The following is a 23,992-nucleotide window of genomic DNA, read 5'->3' as shown; positions in this document are numbered from 1 at the left end:
AAGACACTTGTGGCATATGTTGGCAGTTTTCCCTTTTTAACCGGTGGCATATTTCCATCCAGTTTAATCATTCCACTCCTTCTAGGGGCGACATATGGTAAAAGATGACTGGACTGTGTGCCCCCATTGTGACTTCCCAGCCTTGTATTCAGAATTCAGAAAGTAAGTTGGAATCTTTTTCATCCTAAACTTTAGGAATGTTATTTAAATACAAGAGGTTGGATCCGAACTTAGTCATACATAAAGTAAATAGATTATTATTGCCTTTTTTTAATGGTGTGCTGCTTTTAATGATGCACTGGTTTTAAATGTTTGAATTAATTTTATGTACTTTATGTTGTTTTTAATTGTGTTGTACCCCGCCTCGATCCAGAGGGAGAGTCGGGTAACCAATAAATATATTATTATTAAGTAAATTAGTAATGACTAACTTAAGTCCATTGATTTCAGTGGGTCTACTCTAAATATAACTAAATCTGGATCCAGCCCAAAGACATTTTCTATTATCAAAGCAAACCAAACAGTAGACATAGTGGAAGTCTTCAGTCCATCATTTCAGAGCAAAATGTGAACTTCAGCTTTCACTTCTTTACCTCCTGGCTGTGCATGTCTCTCCTTTCCACCTGCTGCCTCTGCCAGTTTTCCTTTTCATCTGACTTCGCATTCTGACATCCTCTGATTTTCTTTCAGCCCTTCTATTATAACCATCTTTTTACCTTCTCCTGCCCCTCTATCCACCCTATCCTTTCCTGTGCTTAAGCCCTTCTGGCTGGCTGCCTCCCCTAGGAACAGAGCAGCTCATCCAAGGGCAGCCAGAGAGAGCTTGCCTGCCTTGCAGCACCTCTGTGACCTTAGGACAGCTAAGTCAATCACTGCCAGAGGCTTCATCACAAAATTCCTGAAGTGCATTAGTTAGGACTGAGCTGAAAGTGCATGTGTGTGTTTGAGATCTTCATTAATATTTTAATCAGTGTTGATTGGCTAGGATCATCATTGTGACCTGTCCAAGAAACTTTATAATCTAAACCAATTTTATTTACCCTGTGAAGTTAACATGTAGCCAAATTGTATTGCTTACATATTGTGACATCACATTCACTACATGATCCCTGATTGGTAAGATAACTTTGAGAAACAGAATCCTAGCCACCTGCTGTGTCATGGGAGAGACAGGTTGCTTACCTGTAACTGTAGTTCTTTGAGTGGGCATCTGTGCATTCACACATATGGGCTCTGCATCTGCACGGAGCTAACTAATCACCCATGTGTGTGGTGCACAGAAACCATGATGCAGGATGCAGGAGGACAGGTTGCTTACCTGTAACTGTAGTTCGAGTGGTCATCTGTGCAGTCAAACAACTCACCCACCATCCCCACTTCAGTGTTAAGGGCATAGACTGTTAAGTATAATTTTTTAAAAATCTTCTTTCTCTGGGGCCGAAATGGTCTCAGAACTGAGGGATCAGGCTGGAACCCTCTAGGCATGCACAGTGGCTTAAGGGGGAGGGTTCCTGCCAAATTCTCAGCTATGGAAAGTTCCCGAAGTGAGGTTCCGCACAGGTGCAGAGCCCATATGTGTGACTGCACAGATGACCACTCAAAGAACTACAGTTACAGGTAAGCAACCTGTCCTTCTTAGGACATGTAGCCTTGTGCACTACCCATATCATAAAGTACTTGGACTAATAGAAAACTTTCCTCTATTGAGCCAAAGAGCCCAGAATGATCCTCTTTAAGGCGCTGGCATGAATTATTTGGTGTATAGCTAGAACAAAATAGGCAAATTGACACAGCATTCTGCAATCTCTATACATTCAGCAAGCTGTGAAAATGTGTTATCTTCCTTTAAACAGTTTGTTACAGAATGAAAATACATGTCCCATGTGTTCAGAAAAGGTTGAAATTATCAGCCTTAAGAAAACAGTTGTCTGTACACCATACCTCAAGCCTGAAGTGGAACAATGATATTAATCAAGTAAGTGTTTCAACTTCCGTTTCCATTTCTGAAGCCTAAATAGCAGCTTATGGAAGAAATGCTCATTTCATTGTCTTATAAACCTTCCATCACACAAACCCTTACAAGCTTCCTGCACATAGAAAATGGGTGTGTGAGGCAGGAAGCTTGGCTATGCACATTTCTTCCAGACACGATTTTCCTCTTCACTTGTTCTCCATGTGTAAATTGTACACATGGAGAAGGGAGAGGAACCATGCTGCTGAATCCCATACACAGCTTGCTGTCAACCAACCCTCATGGATACCTGAACTCTACACCACACCTTGGAACATTGAGAGTCATCATCCATAGGTGCCCGTTTGCAGACCTTCAGGCTGCGCATGCAAAGGTCAGGATGTCAGACATGCAATGTCAGGATAGTACCAGTGCTTTACCGTGATCCTACTCCTTCCTTCTCTGGTGTGAGGAGACATCAGGATGGGTTAAGTCCCCCCACCACATTGCAGGGCAATCCAGGGATCACATGACCAAGGGTCTTTGCTTTGGCCTCAGGGTCTTTGCTTCCTCTCAAGTTTGTTCTCTTCCCTCATCCAGGACAGAGCTTGTTCTTTACCCTCACTCATAGTATCCTGCAATCTCTTACCTGCAAGAAACTAGTTCTCCATTCAATTATAAATTATTATTATTATTATTATTATTATTATTATTATTTATTTATATAGCACCATCAATGTACATGGTGCTGTACAGAGTAAAACAGTAAATAGCAAGGCCCTGCCGCATAGGCTTACAATCTAATAAAATCATAGTAAAACAATAAGGAGGGGAAGAGAATGCCAACAGGCACAGGGTAGGGTAAGCAGGCACAGGGTAGGGTAAAACTAACAGTATAAAGTCCGCACAACATCAAGTTTTAAAAGCTTTAGGAAAAAGAAAAGTTTTTAGTTGAGCTTTAAAAGCTGCGATTGAACTTGTAGTTCTCAAATGTTCTGGAAGAGCGTTCCAGGCGTAAGGGGCAGCAGAAGAAAATGGACGGAGCCGAGCAAGGGAAGTAGAGGCCCTTGGGCAGGCGAGAAACATGGCATCAGAGGAGCGAAGAGCACGAGCGGGGCAATAGTGTGAGATGAGAGAGGAGAGATAGGAAGGAGCTAGACCGTGAAAAGCTTTGAAGGTTAACAGGAGAAGTTTATATTGGATTCTGAAGTGAATTCAGTTCATAATTCCTAAACTGTAGTACTTCAAAGTGACTGGTAAGAAACAATGTGTTTGAATATTCCCCATGTCTGAGATTTCAATTTTTCTACTTACATCTAGGCCATAAAGTCTCTTATTGGTAGAAACACAGAACTTTTTTTATAGATACCAACATTTTAACCGGATAGGAGGACAAGTGAGACCTGCAACAAAAAATTGTATGGTGGAGGGCATCTATACCCTCTTCTAGGATATCCTTTTCCATCTCCACATCATACCCCCCCCCGAGTAATCAATTAGCATTCCGTTCTCATTGGACTATTTAGGGGGGTTGCGCCTTAAGTTGCCCCCCCCTTCAAAATACATTTATACTACTGCAAAGTTCAAGCATGCCAACAACTGCCCTTTTGTGCTCCTGTTTTGCTTCCAGTCCCATTGGCTATCACCTGTTGCACTGGGTATGGTATGTTTTGAGTTTATCTATTTAGATACAAAGAGTCTGTACAGCAAGAGATTATGAAATATGGGCTGCGTCTGAAATCCATGTGCTATTCATCTTGGATGGTATTATTGTGTTCATTTATATAGTACTTTAACTGTGCTCTACCACCATTACTTCCCAATAGCTCAGTGAGGTACACCATTCTAATTCCCACTTTAGTATGAAAGGATTTAATTTTTAAGTATTTGCAACTTGTTTCCATTTTACCAGTCCTAAATGTTGAGGATAGTATAGTGGTTTAGTACGTGGTATTTTATGTTTTTAGCTCTATGGACTTAGAGGTACATTGCACATAGGTTGTAGTTTATCTAGTATAAAATGTAAGAAAAAAATCAGAATGTCTGTTCATTTTTAGGAGTTATCAGCCAGTCAGATGCTACAACAGTAGAGGAAACTTCAAAGTTCAAGCTCAGTTGGTACTATGCTTAAAAATATTTCATAGTTCTCAAATCTGTTAAATGCAAAACTGTAAATATTTATCTTTTATAGAAATTTTGTACTATGGCTTTTTCTGTTTTCAATAAAATTTAACCACTGAAATATGAGTCTCCAAATTTACAGATCTACAGACTTTGAACTGCAATTCGTTCCTTGCTATTTTGATCCCTCTCTTATTTGCTTCTCTTGCTCGAACCTGCACAAGTCCTATTGCCTTCTTGGTTTTTCTTTACATGTGTCACTAATCCTGCTTTACAATGACAGGGACAAGGCTTTATGTACCCCAGATCAAGCAGGTATTTTGTGGTCAGACAGAGCTACAATAAAAGGTCTGATTATTTAGCCTATCCCCAGTAGCTGCATCAATCTGTAGCAAAAAAAGCATTTAACAGTGCTGGCTGTGGAATACTGGGAAGCATTAGACTTTTCTTCTGTCTAAACAAGCATAGGATTACACCCCTTAGAATGTGAACGTTTTGAGTGCACTTCCTCCTTGTTCCATTCCCAAATCAAAGTTGAGTGTATTTTTTCAGTTTGCTTCTGCTCTGCCTTAGATATGGAATAAGAATTAAACAAGGTAAGTGACGGCTGCTGGAAGTCCTACTCAACTTGCGGTTGACTTCTCAGGTGGCACCATGCACTGCCCCATACATACACTTTGTGCCCTACCTTTGAAGCAAATTCTCAGGATCCTGTATTCTCTGCAGCTAATACCAACTTCCATGCATCTGTGGTACACAACCTTGCATACTATACTCTGAGTACAATTATTTACAGCATTGCTGACCCGAAGCACAGAAAACACTTTATTGCCCTTTACCCAGCCAAGTTCTGCTGCTATATACACACAATGCAGTTGTCGTATGCATGGAATTGTGTATGAATAGTGCAAATCAGTGCTCTAGTGACTTGCTGCCACGTAGATGTATGGGTTTGAGACAAAACGCTGCCACATCATGTAATTGAAGTGAAAGAAAAATAAATGGGTTAAAATATGAAACTAGTTTTATTGCAACTTTTACACATTGCTGCACTCCCATCATGTACAAAAGAAATACCCAATTTGTTCATTATATACTATATACATGGTCTGAGAACATAATGGTTATTTAAAAAAAATATCAGGAGTGCTCTGGAAAGATGAAAGATGGAATATATGCAAGAGATGAGTACTCTTTCTCCCAGATGCTAAGCCTCTGTCCGTATTTACACTAATCAGTATATTATACATTTGTCATTTTTGTGCACTAGTAATAAATCAAGTCATCTATATCACCACTAAGAGAGCCTTTGCCAGCCCATTCAATTTATTCACAACCCAGCACACAACGGCATTATTGTAAAGTTTGCATAGCTGGTCACTGTTGTTAGCATTGTACAATTCACTTAGACTTTTTCTTTGCTTTGCCCTTCCTCTTCTCTTCTTTTTTTTCTGCTATTGACCGCATGGAAGACTTTGTCTTTTTCTGCAAGAAAGAAAGTAAATGCTTATTGGAACAACAGCCACTACAGTGAGGTATAGGTCAACCCAGAAAAAATAGTACACAAGCTTCAGTAGTAATACTAGTATCTGTAAATAAGTTTAAAAAGAATATTCATTGATACCGTATTTCTTCAATTCTAAGACGCACTTTTTCCCCATATAAACAGCTTTAAAAACGGGGTGCGTCTTAGAATCACAGGCGTGTCTTAGGGGTTTTTTTTTCTGTTGGTGGTACTGAAATTAGTGTGCCTCTTACAATCGATGGCGTCTTACAATCAAAGAAATACGGTAGATAACTGAAGTACTGGATAAATCAGTCCCTGGATTAAGTGTATCCTAAAAGATGGTCTGGTTTTCAGTTACAACAACGCATTGTCAACTGAAAATGTTACCTTAATCATTGCATCATTTTCAACAATCTCTTGATCATTCTCAGATTGGATTTCATCAGCTTCTAGTTGTTCTGCATCCACAACAGACCCTGCTCGACGCTTTGACTTCTGTATTATTTGCAGCGAATATGGTGTAAGATGCACCTCTTTGTTATAAGCTCGTGTGAAAGCCGATTTAACCTGTTCCAGGTAAAAAATGGTCTTGAGTGCAGCATTGGAATTTCAGTTATTTTCAAACTCTTTCAGAGAGCCCAAGAGTACCTTGGAAGCTTACCTGGAGTTCCTCATTGAAAAGACCAATAATTATAGACAAGCTTCTCTGAAAGACAGTTTATCAACCACTGCCAACCTTTTCTAAAATGTGCAAAAGCAGGAGAGCAGCAGGTGTTTCCCAGGATGTACTCCATTCAGTCCAACAGGCCTGATCACCATCGGTGGAACCCAGAGAAGTTTGGAACTAGGAGGGGAGTGATTTCCCCTCGCCACTGCATACCCTCAAAATCTCCTGAGAGTTAGGGAACCTGTGGAGCAGATTTTGGTGGAGGCTACAGGGGAAAGGAAAAAGGGCCAAATACTTTGGATTCTGTCCCATGCCTCAGGATCCTCTGTGACACAAAGATTCTATGACATGGAAATTATTCCCTGAAGGTTTGAAAATCAGAAAGTGACATATTTTGCAGGAAATCTTTCTGTCCAGGGAAAGGGGTCTCATCCAAATCCAGTAAAATCTTCCTCAAAGATAATACACAGATTTAGATTTATGTGGCCTTTTAAGCACCAACGAATTTATTGCTACATATGCTTCTATGGTCTAGAAACCACTTTGCCAGTTGCACTTGGCAAAGTGAGCTCTAACCCAAAGAAACCTATGCAGGAGCAACCCCCTGGAATTTGCCTCCTACGTTATTGATCCTTTCAGCCTCTGCACCAACATGCAATTACTTTCCATATCAGCCTCAAATTACCATTCCCTTACCTTTAAATTACTCCGCCCCCAACTCACACTCTCATTTCTCTTCTGTGGGCTGCTTCTCACAATATTTTATTTTAAGGATTTCTATGCCACATTTCACAATTAAAAGTTTTCCCAAAGCGGCTTACAATCTACAAAATCTACATAATCCAATAAACCATGTTAAAAGTTCATAACATTTAATATGCAAAAAAGCAACATAGCACAACAAAATACTAACATGTATGCCTGAAACAGGAAAAAAAAATAACCAAGAGCAATAGCTAACACACCTACCACCAATCAAGGTGGACTGAAACAAAAATGTATTCAAAAGAAAACAAAGGAGCTAGAGAGGGAATTCTGCAGACCGGGAAACACCACCAAATAGCCTATCTTGCATCCTTGCCAACCTGATTGTATTTATTGTTTTCCTGCCATTTCTATCTTCTTGTTTTCCTGTAAGGGCCTCCCCCCTCTCTCAAGCAAGCCCAAAGAAAGGCCCTGTGGCAGTTGATCTAACTCCACCTCTGTGAAGCAACCAAGATGTGTATACTGGCCACATAGAGACCCAATCTATGTTATTCTGAGCTCATATGAAGAACATTTGAAGAATACACTAAAAAAAAACACCTTTCAACCTGTACAAAACTTGGTTCTTCTGTAAAGTTTAGTTATATCACCAAAGCTACTAACAGAGTTCCCCGCAAAACATCATCTTCAGCTACTTAGGTGCTTTTGTATGTTAGGTGGGCTACATGTTTTGAAATACATTTGCTATTCTCATACTTTTTTTTCTTTTAAAGAATCTAGGTAGGCAAGTAAACCACAAAAGAGTAATTTACCTTAGGATCTAGTTTAGAGAATGCACTGGGCTTGCCTCCCCAGTTGGTTACTTCCATTACGTTTTCAACATCTTCCTTCATCAAGCAATACGAATCCATGAATGTGACAGCATCCTGCACTCCTTCTGTTCCGAGGAAAGTCAAAGGTCTCACAATTGCGTCTCGTAGGTATGATAAATACTCAAGGTTTACTGCTGTCTTGCTTGTATGTGTCCTTTAGGGAGAGAGAAGAAGCATTTACTACGCCTCCCCACGCCCAAGCTTTTCTGAAGTTGAGGAGGGGCCTAGGTTCATTTCTTGACATTACCAGCTAAAAGCAAAACTGGGAAAGACATCTGCCTGAGTCCTTGAAGAGCTGCGGCATGCAGAAGCAGATGGAGTGGATGGATCAATAGACTGATTTGACATAAAGCATACAGTATATCAGCTTAGCCTAAGTTAAGGGCAAAATGGAGACATGACGCAATGTGCAAGGAAATGAAAGCATCTTGAGGTTTGGGGAACCACTACGAAGAAGGTGAGGATTCAGGAATACCACTACAGCAGGACATTCAGCCAGAATATGCAGAACCAAAATTGTTCTGTACATCTCACATCTGCCTAGCTGGGGTGTGGTGCAAGTAATGGGGAGATACCACCAAACTGGGCAGAGGCACCTATTGGGCAGTATCCAATTGTGACATTCTGCAAACTCAAAACAGCGCTAACAGAGCTCTGCAGAAACTTTCCATTGGACAAGCGGTTTCCCGTTACACTTGCACAACAGGTGCAAGCAGTTGCATAGCCAGTTGCGCAACGGCACAAGAGTTATGCACAAACATAACTTTAGCTGGATTCTTTTCTGGCGTAGTTTAGAACCTGGTTTCTGCTAGCGCAATGTGATTTGCACTAATGGAATGGCACATTTGGATACTGCCTTCTGCAACTGGGCCTCAACTCAAAGAAGGGGCTTCTTCCCCCTGAACCACAGTCTACCCCATTCAGCAGGATCCCCCACAACCCTCCGGGTAGCACTTTTAGGGGCTGGCATGTCTGCTTCCGTCTAATTGCATATGGCGAAATCTGGATCCAACCCAACGCAACTTGGGATAATGAGCAGAAAGATGTAGGAACTGATTGATTTACCCTATTTTCTCTTGAGAAATGGTACCCTGCAAGATCCTAATTACAGAAGAGATACTGAAACCAGTTGCATTAAATAGTAACTAAAAGTTCACATTCTGTACCTATGCTAACATGATCTTTATACAATTAGTTTGCCCTTGTTTTCACAACTGAAATTTAAAAATTACCTTCTAAGGGAGGACTGGGCAACCTGCGGCCTGCAGATGTTGTTGGAGTTCAGCTCCCACCAGCCCCAGAGAGCATGGCCAAAGGCCAGGGGTGAGAAGTGTTGTAGCCCAACAACAGCTGAATTGCAACAGGTTGCCCACCCCTGTGTAAAGAAGCCTCCAGGCAGACCACAATCAGGTAGCCATGTTGGGCCCTAACAAAACATTTACACGGTCAGTCAAATGCCACCCTTTATCAAGAGCAATCGAAGTTCAGAAACCAGTATGAAAGATTTAAAGTTACATGCTGCATCACCACACTTTACAATTTGTATGGGCAAACATGGTGTCACCGCCCCACCGCATGTACAAGATTTCCAACAAGCTGCTGTTTAAGCCAATCTCTCAAATGTGACTGAGGTCATCTTCAGGTCATCTAATACATAATACCCTATGTCTTATTATTATTATTATTAATTTATATAGCACCATCAATGTACATGGTGCTGTATAGAGTAAAACAGTAAATAGCGAGACCCTGCCGCATAGGCTTACATTCTAATAAAACCATAATAAAACAATAAGGAGGGGAAGAGAATGCCAACAGGCACAGGGTAGGGTAAACAGGCACTGGGTAGGGTAAAACTAACAGTATAAAGTCAGAACCAGATGTCAGCTCCAGATGTGCTAGACTGCAACACAGCTGGGAATGAGGGGAGTGTGGTGCCTCTGTGGGACTGCGCTGCACAAACTGCAGTGGCAGGAAGAACAGTTTATATACATCAGCTGCTCTACTGGAAAGAAGGAGCGAGGGAGCCAGGAGAAGGCAGAGGGGACAGAAGGGCTGCTCCAGCTGAACACCTCTCCCCACCCCCACCCCCAAAGAGAGGAGAGGTGAATCAAGAACTATTCCCCCTGCCTTGCTGAAAAATCAACTTTTTTCCCTTTCCCTCTCCATCCTCTTCCTTCTGTGTCGTATCTTTTTAGATTGTAAGCCTGTAGGCAGGGGCTGTCTCATTTTACTGATTGATCGTGAGCTGCTCTGAGAGCCATTTTTGGCTGAGGAGTAGGATAAAAATAAATAATATATCTTTATTTTAGTCTAGAGAAATGCCAGGACTTAAGAACGTACCTCCTTTTGTCTTCTTCAGTAAAAAAAAAAAAAAAGCTTCAATCCCTATACACCACCATACACTGCTGACTACTAATTTTTTTATGGAGCCCGGTTATATCCCACAATCAGGGGACTACAACAAATGACCAATATTACCTGAGGCTCATGTGCATTGACAACTCTTGAATGATGCGGTCATGCTTTCCTGTTGATGAAAATTTTCCCAGCCAGCTTGGAAAGCTTGGGAATTGGTTTATGTAGCCTCTCATCAGCTCCCCAGGAAGGACACTTGAATAAATGGCCTGAATTATGGGGGGGGAAACATAAATTAGTTTTACATGGAGACTATAATGCACACACCACTGCTTTCTAATTCAATACATAGAAGATACAGAACAGTACCCAAGATAAATGTATAGGAATGGAGGCGATGGAAGATGGAAGCAACCGATAGCCCCATGACCACAAACAGTCACTGAGTAAGTACTGGAAACTAAAGAAGTGGGTAACCTGTGTAGGTAGAAGGCTCCAGTTTTGTCGACTGCGAATCTGCCGGTCAACTAAGTCCCCATCACATATACTGTCAGCTGCTTTGCTAAGTAACATCAGGTGTTTCTTCATATCATTCCTGGAGGGAGGGTGGGATGATTGCCCATATTAATCACCAATAAATGTAAATCCTGATAACACTATTCAAACAATTAAGACTAATTTAACTTACCCAGCAGCAGCTGGTGTCACGTGTATGTAGTTCTCCTGGACAAAGAGTGGTGCCAGAGAGTAATCGTGGAAAAACAGGTCTGCTTTGTCAATAAGGGACATGCGAGACGCCTCCTCGCCTGCAGCAAAAACCTTCCTGACCACATCAAAAGGGCCCTGCAAAAATAAAGGTTTCAAACAAAGAAAAGATAATGCTGTATATCATCAAGGAAAGCTCCTGAAGGGATTTGCTCGGATTAGCTTCAAGCCCCTGGTATTATCTATGCAAGCATCTGCGACTACGGCTTTTGCATTAAACCTCAGCAGCTCCATACGATCAGCAATTTAGAACTTAAAGAGCGTAAAAACCAATCCAAAGGATCGCAACAAGACTCTTCCATCCCGTCGCCACAGCATAACCTGCCAATTTTATTTAAAATCTGCACTTAAATTGGCATTTGAAAAGATATTTTAAAATATATTCTATCTCAATATATGCATTTCTAAATCTATTTTGTTACTCATTTCCCCCCCACCCCCCAGAACTATGCCAGAACGTTTGGAAAGTGCCAAAGTTGATGAATGACTAAGTTCCAATCTGCATGTTAGCCTGGGAGGTGCTCCTCAGGGCAGCTCGCATTCAGAAATATACAGAGATCGAATTCCTCAAGGACCCATGAATCCCAAAGAATGAAAATATCCTATCTCTTCACTTACTCTGGTATAGCAGCATCTAAAGCCCAGAGCCTCTCCCCCCCCCCCCCCCGCTAAAATTCCTTCACTCAAACTGGCCTCTATGCTTGCTGCCCTATGAGCATTTTGCACTTCTCTACGTAAGAACTTAAGAAGGGCCATCCTGAATCACGCCTAGGCTCCTTCTAGTCCAGCATTCCGTTCACACAGTGGGAAACCCGCAAGTAGGACATGAGAGCAACAGCACCCTCCTGCTCATGTTCTATAGCAACTGGTGTGCACAGGCATACTAGCATCTAACTTGGTACTTTGCTCATTCACTTGGGCCTTGCACTTTTATTAGCCACAGAGACCTTTATCTCAGCCAGCAGATTTCAAGGAGCAGGATCGTGTGCCCCCCTACCGCAAGGGAGCACACAACTCCCCTGTTAGAACAGCTCCAGTCTGTTCCAGTCCAGCTTCCAGTCTGTTTCCGGGCACAATTCAAAGTGCTGGTTATGACCTATAAAGCCCTATATGGCTCGGGTCCAGGTAATTTGAAAGAACATGTTCTCCCTTATGAGCCTGACCATGCTTTGAGATCTTCTGGAGAAGCCCTTCTTTCAGTCCCACCATCTTCACAGGCTCGCTTGGTGGGAAAATGGGAGAAGGCCTTCTCGGTGGCTGCCCCAGTGCTTTGGAACTCTCTTCCCAGGGAAGCTAGACTGGCTCCCTCCTTGATGGCCTTTCGGAAGCAGGCTAAAACTTGTTTGTTCCAGCAGGCCTTTGGAGAATAATCTGGCCCTCCATCTATGTTAATGTCTTATAATTTTGTTGTGTATTTTAAACGTTTATGGTTTTGTTCCCCCCCCCCCATGTATGTTTTAAACTTTGTAAGGCCGCCTTGAGGCCCAGCATTGGGCAAAAGGCGGGATGATGATGATGATGATGATGATGATGATGATGATGATAATAATAATAATAATAATAATAATAATACCACCACCACCACCACCACCACCACCTGCTGCAGCCCACCACTATTTTGCTTGCTGCAGCCAGGCATTTAAGCCAGTCCTATATGGCCCTGGACTCACTCACTCTTTCAAGATAAATTACTCTGAAAATAGAAACTCTGTCATCTGCAGCATCCCAATTTGTTCAACTCAGTCATATATAAGGTGCCATGCTGGATCAGACCAAGAGTCCATCTAGTCCAGCACTCCGTTCATACAGCGGCCAGCCAGCTGTCGACCAGGGACCCACAAGTAGGACACAGTGCAACAGCATCCTCCCAACCATGTTCCCCAGCAACTGGTGCACACAGGCTTACTGTCTCTGATATTAAGAAAAAAAATGATACCTGGAGAAACCCTTTAAAAAATAGTGAGTCTTAACCAGACAGCCCCAGTTACCTGCGTCACAAAGATGTTTCTTGGAATTTGTGTCTCTTGAGTAATATTCAGGGCCACAATTTTAACAAATCCCTAATTTGCCTAAAGTACAACTTTCATTTCCCACAAACGCCTATTTTTTTGCAGAACCCATCCAAAAGCAAGGTCGCATAGGCACGGTGCTGGCCTTTCACCATACTGCTGTCTCTCGTACCAGTTTGATATCCTTCTTTGCTTTGTTGGCATCCTCTTTGACGCCATCGTAAGTCAGGGTTTTGTTTCTTGCGCACCACATGCTGAGATTATGTAAAACCTTAGAACACAAAATAAAAGAGTTGGAATTTGCTTTAAGCACCTCATGCAGAGGAATGTGGACAGTTCATTTAATACAGTCATAATTTTAATCCAAGCAAACACTAGAAATAAATTTAACATTTCCTATTAACTCTTCATGTCTCATTGCATCTCTTTCAGCAATCACGTCATGGCTTATTCCTGACAAACCCCTTGCTTCTGCAACTGACCCTGTCCTAAAAATGCTACGGGGGTCCCCTTTTTCTCAAGCCACACAAATTTAGCACATATACTGACCACGTTCAGACATCGTGCTATAGTTTAATGTGATGAGAATGAGCTGCAGTGAGCCTCTGGCTTTTGCAGGTCATTCGCCAACCCCAACCCCTCTGCACCAGAAACAGCCATGAGGAGTTCAGAACCTTTTGCTTCTGATTAACCACAGTTTAATGTGTTGTCCAAACCCTAAACTGTGGTTAATGTTAACTATTATTCCTTTAGCAAAGCTTCATAAAAAACATAGATAAGATTAACTTTAGCTTGTCAGGTTTGGGCAACATGACATACTGCGATTAATCTAAACCAGAAGCAAAAGCTTCCAAACACACTAGAAGACAAAGGGGAATAGCATGCAAACCTGAAGCTCATTCTGATCACACTAAACCACAACAGATTGGTGTTTCAACATGGTCTTTGTGTTCCATTATTTGCATCCTTCTCAAGCCTACTTCTGGAAGTCCCTCCTCTAACTCATTCCCACTCAATGGTAAATATTCCATGACTTCATGTAAATATTAGCCTGCATCAAAGTCCCTAATCATCCCATTCTCCCTTTCACCTCAATCCTCCTCTCTCTTCATTCTTATTTCTGCCTCTTGTCTACTTGTAGCCTGCAAGATCTTTACGGAGGAAACTATTTCATTTTGATGTCTGAAGCTCCATCCACATGGGATAGAGTTATAAATGACTGAATAAAAAGAGCAGAACAAAAACACAGGCACTGAAAAAGAACTCACTTGTCTGATGTCCTGATTAGCTGCCAAGATGATTTCATTCATCGCTGGTGGTGGAATCTTTAACCCTTCTTTAAAGGCAATGGACATCATGGCACCCTGCAAGAAGCAAATCTTTCAGAACGGGCAAAACCAGAAAAAGCAGTAGGCAAATACAGTATTAAAAAAAACTATAATCACCATCTACAAAATTGTCTAATCTTTAACTCTTTACAGAAGTACAGCAATAGCTAGGGAAGGCATAATATGTCAGCACATTCCAAGTTACGGATTTTCTGCACAGCAATAATGGGCAGCTTGGAAAAACAGATCCGAGGAGAAAGATTTGCTGTACTTTCCAATCCAATGCAAAGAAGTGATCAGAAGAATCAACCTCCTGTTCTTACAATCCACAGAACTGTTGCGAAGCTCTTCCTGAACTGCAACATTTCCAAGTGCTGGTAAGGATTTCATGTTTGAGTGTTTTGTGGTCCTCCAGGTATTTTGGCCTACAACTCTCACCAGCCCTAGCAAGCATAGACAATGGTGAGGGCTGATGTATGTCACAGCATCTGGAGGTCCATTAAGTTACTCAGCCCTGTTTCAGGGCATAACAGCCTTCACAGGGTAGATAAAATGTAATATATAAACCATGACTACTAGTCATGATGTCTATATATTCTCTCCAATACTGGAAGCAGTATGCCTACGTATACCAGTTGCTTCACAAGTAAGAAGGTGTTATTGTGCAGATGTCCCACAGGCATCTGGTTGATACTGTGTCAACAGAATGCTGAACTAGATAGGTCTTTGGTCTGATCAAGCATGGCTCTTATATTCTTATTTTAAAGCACATACAAGTCTTAAAATGAACAGTGCAAATCAAACTAAGTGTAGAAATAAATAAAATAGTTTTAAATAAAACGTCTACAGTTTTTTTAAAAAAACCAACCAGTAATGGTGAAGCCACATAGAATTCCAGGAGGATTAAGTTCCAGAGGCACAGGTAGCCACTACCCAAAAAGCTTTGTCTTTCAGAGATAGGCCAAGGAACAGGGCCTCCTTATGCATGCCTGGGCAGGTCACGCGGATATAGGTAGTTAAACAAATCCATAAAGGACTAGACTATTAACCATTATGGCTAAAAGGAATCTATATTCTCCCCACTCAAAAGTGTGGTAACTATCACCATTGCTTGTAAGCTTCCTGGCAATATCTATTTGGTAACTTTTAGACAGGTCTATAATCAGATTGAGAAAGGCAATTCTTATTTCCTTATAGTAAGGGAGCCTAACATACCCTTTGAGACTGTTCACATGACAAACTGAAGTGTGTGCAAGGGAGGGGGGCATCCACCATTTAGAACATACAACACCCCACTAGGGGGTTGTTATGTCATGCAAATCCAGCAATCAACCCTCACATAACCCATGCTTGCCACGTTTGCACAATACAACCCACAGCAGGCTTGCATATTCAGCTTGATGTCTATCGGCTCTTCAGCTCATTATGGGTTAAATAACCCACAACAAAATGCAGCATGTTGCCCGACATACAGTATATGTCAACTACCTACCTTAATCTGTTCCACACGTGGTCTGTGAAAGCGAAGGTCAAAACAGTAGTGGACGAGGGAACGCATCTTTTGATGATTCCGATCATTACACATACAAATTATTGGAACCTTTGTATGCTTAATCAGGTCGATCAGTTCCTGCAATTAGAGATTGAAACACCACTGTGAAGTCCTTTGTGCAGAACAGATAGAACTGACCACTATGCAAGTTAATGCAGTTTCCCAAGTATCTCAACTAGTCTTAGAATGGACCAGCTGATTAATAGTTCAAAGTGTCGTCACTGAATTAAGTCTCAGAGAAGGCAAAATCTTTCTGTTAGACCAACTTCATAAACTAAAGCAAGTTTAGCTTTAGTTTACTATAAATAAAGGTTCTTGTTTAACCAGGATCTGAAACCAACATTAACATGTGGTTTCAGAGCCTGGCTAAAAAGGCACTCTGGTTTGCATTAATTGTGGTTGAGTTTGATGCTGACATGTGTTTAGCCAGAATTAATATAGGAGAGATGCATTTGATCCTAACAAGAGGGTAGGAAGGAGAGCATGTTCCCACAGCAGACTTCCCATCTCATAAGTGCAGAGGGAGCCAATATTATAGCTCTATCAGCACAGTCTATTTATGTACCAATTAAGGCAAACAGAGACACAACACATTCTTTCATGCTTCATTCCAGTTATTTTTGCCTAAGCAGCAGCTCTGATTGCTCAACATCCCCTGTCCCAATCAGGTTCATCGAATTTAACTCCTGCACCTGATGCCCCACCCAGCTTTTTCTTTTACCTGTATACCTCCTCTGTCTTCGTTGCCAGCCATTCCATCCACCTCATCCATGATCAGAACATGTTTGGTACTGACTGAAGATGAAGTTCCTGCAGATGGCGGAGAAAACGAAACGAGATGGCACAAAGATCTTACCCCCAATTATTGCCTTTCTAAAAATGATGTTGCTTAAAGAAGATTAACTTAAGACAGGGAGGTGGGCTGGGAATGGTTTTTGAGACTGAGCAAACATTTATGGTCTTTTATGCATGGCTGGCACAAATTAGAGTCATGAAGTCCACATAATTATTCTAGCTAAATAAAAATAAAAACCCAAAATGAAAAATGAGGATACCTGTACAGAATCCTTTAATGCTGGTGTTATTTAGAGATTCAGCAACTACCTCCTTCAGGCTGTTCTTACTGCGAGTGTCACTGGCATTTAATTCCACAAAGCTCAAACCCAGTTCCTAATCCCAACACACAAACAAGACAGTAAAATACACTAACAAAAATCTCTCGTGCCAAGTAGTTTTACAGAGGGACAGGCCCTTACCCGTCGACCCCAAAATAGGTTTGGCCGACTAAATAGATTAGCATGACACATAGAACAGAACACTACAGGGCGTTGCAAATTTTGCAATTTTAAAAATATTGTGATTGTAAATGTAGCTACTTTTTAAAAATAATATTGTGATTTCAACCTGAGAGTCCCACTAGGACTAGGAAGCAGGAGGCAGGAATAAAATCCTAGGGTTGGATGTAGATTGGTGCTGGATCTACTGCATTGATGCCCCTGCCCCCTCCTTCCCACAACAGCCCTTCCAGCTCCTTGAAAGTGCTACACCAGGTGTCAGGAGACTTTTGCTGAACGGCGTAAGTTGTGGTCTGGTGGTGGAGTGAAGATCCCCAAAAATCGGATTGAGGAACCTTCCGCAAGCAGAGCCCTTCTTCTTCTTGCAGAAGGTCCGCTCTTCTTGTGGAAGGAAGATCCTACACGCAACCAATAACTTAAAATGTAAAAATGAAGACAATTCCCCGTGCTCCTGCCCCTTTCAATTCCTAGGAAAGCCACTAAGGAGAGAGAGAAGCAGAGCCAGACAAAGAAAGCCAGCCAGCCTGCATATCTGACTGCGATGCCCTCCAGTTTTCTCTTCCTTTAAAAGTGGGGAAGCCTTCAGAATCCGTAATAGGCACCGCTTCTGCTCTTACATGGGCAGCATAACATGGACACTGGCTTTTCTTGGCCAGTAGATTTAAGCGGGAAAGCAACTATCAAGGCCCACTATAGGATCCAAATATCAAAGTCTCCAAATATTTCTGATGTCATTCAATCACTTCTTCCATCAAGAAGCCCCAGTGGAAACCCATCCACATGATTTGGGTTCCCCATGTCCTTCACATGCAAGACCCCCATCAGTGAAAATACAACTCACCTCACAAACTAATGAAGCTGTGGTTGTTTTACCAACCCCTGGCGGCCCAGAGAGCAAAGCTGCTTTCAAACTAGCACCGTCATCTTTGCCTCCAAACTTATTGGATTTCACTGTAGGGAAAATGGAGGGATGTTTTATGCAATCGTGTCATATAATGCCAAAAAGGAGGGCAGGCAAAATTCAATGAGTTTGTTCAATGAAACAGGAATACTGCACATCCAAGCTCCAAAGCTTGGCAAACAACTTTCTGTGACTGGGAAACCTGTCATTCAAGGCCTCTGTCTTAACCAAATGAATCAATCTTATAAATGCAGGACTGGAAGAAAAGACATGATGACATCTGCTCAGGAAGTAAAATCCCAGCTCCCTTGTATGTGTGCATTACAGTAACCAGATTCAGAAAAGTAAGTGATTAAAACAAAACAAGCTTGGACGCGACCTTCGAACTCAGGCAAGGTTTGGCATGAAGATATTGACCTGGTTTGGACAACACTACAACCCATGTTTAAATCATGGATTGTTGGACAGGAGCAGGAGCAAGCGCCTCTGGCACGCTCTTCACTGCCAATTTCTGTAAACAACCTATGATCACCTTGTTTGTAGGTTGTGAGCATGATGTCTGAACTGGACACTCTGGATTGTTTAGGGGTTAAACTACCCAAAATTAACCGAACATCAAACCATAGGTTAACTCTGGGTTGTTGAACCCCTAAACAACCCAGAGTGTCTGGATTTGGACATCCCACTAACAATTAATAAACAGGACAATTGTAGGTTGTTAATTGAAAGAAGTGAAGACCACACTAGAGACAGTGCACTTGCCCGATCCAGTTCACCCCCACCAACCTGTGGGTGAAATAAATGACATTATGTGTAAACCGAGTCATAGTATGTAAAGAAATTACACATGATCAAGACACAAGAAAACAGTTGTCAAGCACCAGAAGAATCATAAACTAAAATTACCATGTTTGTCCTCTGAAATATTCTTGTGCCAGTTTCGAAGCCAACGCAAGAGTTTATTGGCACAGCTCTGATCACCTTGTTGTCCAATGATTGTTTTAAGGGATGTGGGCTTGTATTTGTCCACCCATAATAATACCTCCACTCCACCTTTACTTGTTTCTTGAACTGGGCTCCTAGCATCCTTTGGAACCTTCTTTTGCTCCAGGGCTTTCTGATCAAAGTTCAAGCCTCTCCTTGTTCCCAAAGTGTCCTTCTTGAGAGACTTGGAGGCATCCCCATTTTCAAGGGTAGACATTTTCTTTCTGGATTCACTCTCAGTCTTCAGCAGGCTACTTTTTGCTTTCTGTGCTTCAGCTTTTGGTGGGGTCTTCTCTCCTTTGGATTTCATTTTCTTTGCCTTTAAAGGAAAGTGAAAACACCTGCAAGACTGAGCTCTAAGACAATCGCTTGCAGACTGGTTTCAAAAGAATTCTGGAATTCCTTGGAAGCTTATTATGGGTTTCCCTCCATGAAATCAGACACATCAGACAAAATTTCATGGTAAAGGCAGCTCCCCTACCCATCTCTCCCTGCAAAGTGCAGATGCCTTCTGGCACACAAATAATTTCTATAGGGCAACAATGAGGACCAGCAGCCATCACCAATGTCCCAGCCAACATAATGCACAGAGGGGCTGGGACTGGTGGGGTTCCTCAGCAGAACAAGAAAACTAGGGATGTCACGAGCACCCACTTCGGTCCAGGAATCCAGCAGACTCCCCCATGCCTGGGGCCCCTGACCCTGCTCGCTGAGCTACCATTTTGCACAAAAATGGAAGCTCGGGCATTTTTTGGAAGGACCTGTTTCATAAATGGCAGCCATAAAGGAGTCACTTACGCAACATTACAGACATGAGTGGAGCATTCACTCCAGCAGTGTTGTGTAACTAGCTGCTTTCTGGCTGCCATTTCCGCCACATGACCTTAGCACAAATGCCCCAGCTGCCATTTTGCATGAACCAACCTTCCCAAGCTGCTATTTCTTGCTCAAAATGGCGGCTCACAACAGGACTGCTCAACAAGGCTGCAACAAGCTCAGTGGTGGCGCAGGAAGGAGCAGGCTGTTGCAGCAGCTACCCAGTAAATCGAGCCATCCCTAAAAACAAGGGGAAAGTTTGAAAAAGTACTTTTCTAAGATCAGGATGAGCATGGGAAGGCTTGTTCAGAAGCTACTCATTTCTGGGATTCTATCCTGAGGTCAAGAGCAGGCTGGCACTATGGTTTAGAGCAGGGAATCTGCTGGCCTGCGTTTACACCAGAGGTGCAGAACCTCTTTCAGCAGAAGGGCCGAATTCCATTTCAAAGAAGCTCTAGGGGGCACATTCCAGTGGTGGGCCCCAAAGTACCAGCCCATTTTAGCTTAAAAGTTTCTACTGCCAGTAACTAAGCCTTAAGAAAAGCATGATAACGGCACAAAAGCCAGGAAACCACAAATGATAGGAGGCTGCAGGAAAGGGGCCGTGGCATTCTGGGGACCCCTGGAAGGCCAAGATTTGGCTCCTGAGCCTGACAGCCTGGACCCTTGGTTTACGCTTAAAAGAAAGAACGCACTTTACAGAAGCAGAACAGATACTCCCATGAGTTGGAAATTACAGTTAATTTGTACAAACCTCTCCTTCAGCTGCTATTTCATACTTGGATTTCTTGCCCGGCATATTCCGAATCAGATCAAATAAACCATCTTCATCAATAATTTTAGTTCCTAAAGCTGATGCCTATAACAAGAGAGAAAGAGAGAGAGAGAATATTAATCATATTTACACAGTGTTCAGTGCTAAAGGTTTGGAGCAATTACACTCAGGCAATGCATTCAAATGCAATAGGATATGCATCTCCTATTGTAAGGAAAATACACTTGAAAATCAGCTAATCTGCTCAACTCTCAACAAGCAGCTTCTCTGTACTCTACCCTGAGATCCTTGTGATATAAGGCAGGATATAAATGTTTTAATAAATAAATAAATAAACTCTCAACAAGCAGCTTTCATCTCTAGAAGAGAATTGCCCCCCACACACACACCACACACCTACTTTCTATTTTATTTGTGGGGGAGAGGAGAAAAAGAGACCCATTTCTTTCCTTTCTGCTGCCTGAATGGTAAGTGGGGAGGGAGAACGGATCCCCTTTTTCCTTTTACTTATCAGAAATAAAAAGAGACCCATTCCGTCTTGCCTCCAGCCAACACACACTTTCCTGGTAAGAAGCGAGAGACGACTAAGTTCCTTTTTCTTTCCAAGGAGTGAAAGGAGAAAAAGAGAGCAGCTCCCTTCCCACCCAGCTTCTTGCCAGGATGGTAAAGGCGGTGGATAGAGAGAATGGTTCACTCTTATCAGAAAGAAAAAGTGATCCTTTTCCACCCACTTCAACCAAGGTAGCACAAGGCTCCGTGAGAAGTGGTACAGTAAGGTGAGGGCCCTGGAAGGGCATTTTGTCTATGGCCCCTTCAAACGTGGTAGCCACACTGAAGACTACTCTCACGATTGTGTGATCCACTACTCTGGATACCAAAACCAGGATTCATCTCATTTATTTGACATTCATTTTTATTTATTTATTGCATTTCTATATCGCCCAATAGCCGGAGCTATTATAACTTTAATGAGGACTTATTATAGTGAAAACAGATTCAAAATTATCATGAAGTCATCTGACAGCCATGGGTAGGTGGTCCCGGGGTCTTTTAGACACAAATTTTGCTCACTAATCGACATAAGGAAGTTTTCAAGAGTACCATTGTGTACACAAAGTGCCAGGATCCTTTCAAAACTTCTATGCTTGCCCACACAAAAACACACATGGGGGTTCTGCTCACCTGTCTCCAAAAGTGCTATGCAACTTGTGAAAACTATAGAATATAAAAACTAAAATTTAATGAAATTAGGGTATCTTCCTTACAAGGAAAGACCAAAGAATTAGGTTGAGGGTTTTTTTTTTAATTTAGAAAAAAAGAACACTAGGAGTATATGTTTATATAATCTTATAATGTGAGTCAAAATTGATAGAACAGAATAATTCTCTGGGCCTGTTCAGACAACATGCTAAGCCGCTAACCCTTTTGCAGCAAGTGGTTACTGAGCATGTTTAAACCATGGTTATGTAGCCACCATGGCTACAGATGGTTCATATGACACACTAAGTCACAGTTCACATGACACGCTAAGCCATAACACTTAACTATCATGGTTTAGCACTGAGTTTTAGCATGTTTTCTGAACAGGACCTCTCTTTCATACACAGTACTAGAACTCAATGGCCTGGTTCAGACAACACGCTAAACCATGCTGCTTAACCACAAAATGGTTAATGGAATGCATTAAGGTCAATGCATCCCGTTAACCATTTTGTGGTTAAGCAGCATGGTTTAGCATGTTGTCTGAACGGGGCCAATGTAATCTAACTAAACAAATTAGGACAGGCCATGCTGACTGGGGATGTTGAGCACTGTAGCCAAACTCAACTCAAGGGCCCCAGGTTGGGGGAAACCGGATAAAAAGAGCTGGTTAGAGTAAAAAAAAAATTAAAAAGGGATTTTCAAACAATTAACAATTTATTGATGGAAATCATTGACATGATTTATGGAAATGGCCATTAACTTAACCGGCTTTGTAAAAGATGAGACAAATTTGTGAAAGATAGATCAATCAATGGTTATTAGCTATGACAGTTAAATGGAACTTTGAGATTCAGAGGCAATATATTTCAGTATACCAGATGGTAGTATTAACAAGACTATCTATCACCATCATGCATGGATTCTACGGCCATGTCTACACCAGCCCAATATCCCGGGATCGTTCCTGTGCATCCAAATGCTACACAGGGGATCCCGGGAGCAGGCAGGGACAATCCCTCCATTTTCCTGGGATAACCCTTAGGTGTAGAAAGGGCCTGGGTTTCCAAAGGCACTGCTGGGCATAACTGGGGACAGAACAGTGGAGGAGATGAACCTTGAGCTCATCCAATAAGAGCAAGTCTGTTCATAAGATCAGAACATGGGAATTCTGCCCTCACCACGTGGCAGGTGAGCAATGGCTACATTTCCTGGTGTGCAGAAAGTAAATGCTGGCAAACTGCCCAAGATGAACAGATGGATGTGATGTGAGATGGATGTGTAATTGACAAGGTAGGAGAAGAGGATAACTTACAGGCCAGGAAGGTAAGAGGCCTCTATGATTAAGCAACGGGTTCCATGACTGCAACACATTTAGATCCTTCATATCTGGAATAACTTACCTTTTCACATTTAGAAATACCACAGTCACGACCCTTAATAAGATAGTTTGTCTTCTTGCTGACATTACCAGTGACTTTCCCCCCATAGCGCTCGATTAGAGATTTGGCCTCATCACGTTCAATAGATTCCATGACACCTGTGATCACAAATGTCAAACCTTCCAAGCAATTTTCACCACCCTAAGAATCAAAATGATGCAACAAGAAGTATTAAGTTAGCGGGAGTGGATGTGAAACCTACAACAGCTTTGTTCCAATGCAGTGAGAAGTAATGAAATATTTAAAAAACAAAACCCATGATGTTTTTCATCATATCTAGGGGTGTCAAGTGAAAATTGGTTTTTGGCCCAGTATATACGTAATGGTGGCTTCCTGCTAATCAGCTGGAAAATTGGAAAGCAGCTTTGTAAACACATATGCCCTCCCCAATCTCTTCCCAATATTAGTTAGGATTCCATGTTACATGTGCAACAAAGGAAGCCATCATTAATGCAAACAAATTTAGCTCATAACTATGGTTTTCATTTCAAGCCTATTTTAAACCATGGTTGCAGTTTCTGGTTAAGGAGGAAACCACAGCTTGCATTACTCATAGTATCGACAAATTCTTGGACTTACTTGTGGCACCTCTTTAGAGCCAAGCGCTTTGGGACCTTCTCGATTGAGGAAACTTCTATAAGCCTGATAGTTGGCTCGCTTCTTTTCAGAATCCTCAGGACTTACGGACTTTAAAATATAAAGAGGTTGGGGGGGAAATCACACAACATGGTTGTAATTGGGTTC

General features: G+C 42.0%; 2 protein-coding genes across 5 annotated transcripts in view; one reads left to right on the top strand and one right to left on the bottom strand.

Moving 5' to 3' along the window:
* WDR19 (WD repeat domain 19) overlaps positions 1-4,193 on the top strand; it is a 44,292-nt gene extending 40,099 nt beyond the window's left edge. For all 3 annotated transcript variants that reach the window (XM_063135369.1, XM_063135368.1, XM_063135370.1), the window contains 3 exons: positions 86-162; positions 1,854-1,975; positions 4,009-4,193. In XM_063135369.1, coding sequence (XP_062991439.1) covers positions 86-162; positions 1,854-1,965 — 189 coding nt within the window. In that variant the 3' untranslated portion in view covers positions 1,966-1,975; positions 4,009-4,193. The remainder of the gene's footprint in view (positions 1-85; positions 163-1,853; positions 1,976-4,008) is intronic.
* An 885-nt stretch (positions 4,194-5,078) lies between these two features.
* RFC1 (replication factor C subunit 1) overlaps positions 5,079-23,992 on the bottom strand; it is a 55,088-nt gene continuing 36,174 nt past the window's right edge. For both annotated transcript variants that reach the window (XM_063135253.1, XM_063135255.1), the window contains 16 exons: positions 23,828-23,935; positions 23,210-23,389; positions 20,586-20,690; positions 18,938-19,334; positions 17,972-18,081; positions 16,891-17,005; positions 16,557-16,645; positions 15,776-15,913; positions 14,224-14,319; positions 13,128-13,226; positions 10,870-11,024; positions 10,659-10,776; positions 10,305-10,450; positions 7,764-7,977; positions 5,967-6,146; positions 5,079-5,557 (listed from right to left, as the gene is read on the bottom strand). In XM_063135253.1, coding sequence (XP_062991323.1) covers positions 5,474-5,557; positions 5,967-6,146; positions 7,764-7,977; positions 10,305-10,450; positions 10,659-10,776; positions 10,870-11,024; positions 13,128-13,226; positions 14,224-14,319; positions 15,776-15,913; positions 16,557-16,645; positions 16,891-17,005; positions 17,972-18,081; positions 18,938-19,334; positions 20,586-20,690; positions 23,210-23,389; positions 23,828-23,935 — 2,334 coding nt within the window. In that variant the 3' untranslated portion in view covers positions 5,079-5,473. The remainder of the gene's footprint in view (positions 5,558-5,966; positions 6,147-7,763; positions 7,978-10,304; positions 10,451-10,658; positions 10,777-10,869; positions 11,025-13,127; positions 13,227-14,223; positions 14,320-15,775; positions 15,914-16,556; positions 16,646-16,890; positions 17,006-17,971; positions 18,082-18,937; positions 19,335-20,585; positions 20,691-23,209; positions 23,390-23,827; positions 23,936-23,992) is intronic.

Source organism: Elgaria multicarinata, chromosome 10 (assembly GCF_023053635.1).
Source record: "Elgaria multicarinata webbii isolate HBS135686 ecotype San Diego chromosome 10, rElgMul1.1.pri, whole genome shotgun sequence".
Classification (NCBI taxonomy): domain Eukaryota; kingdom Metazoa; phylum Chordata; class Lepidosauria; order Squamata; family Anguidae; genus Elgaria; species Elgaria multicarinata.
This window is presented reverse-complemented; position numbering and strand designations above follow the sequence as displayed.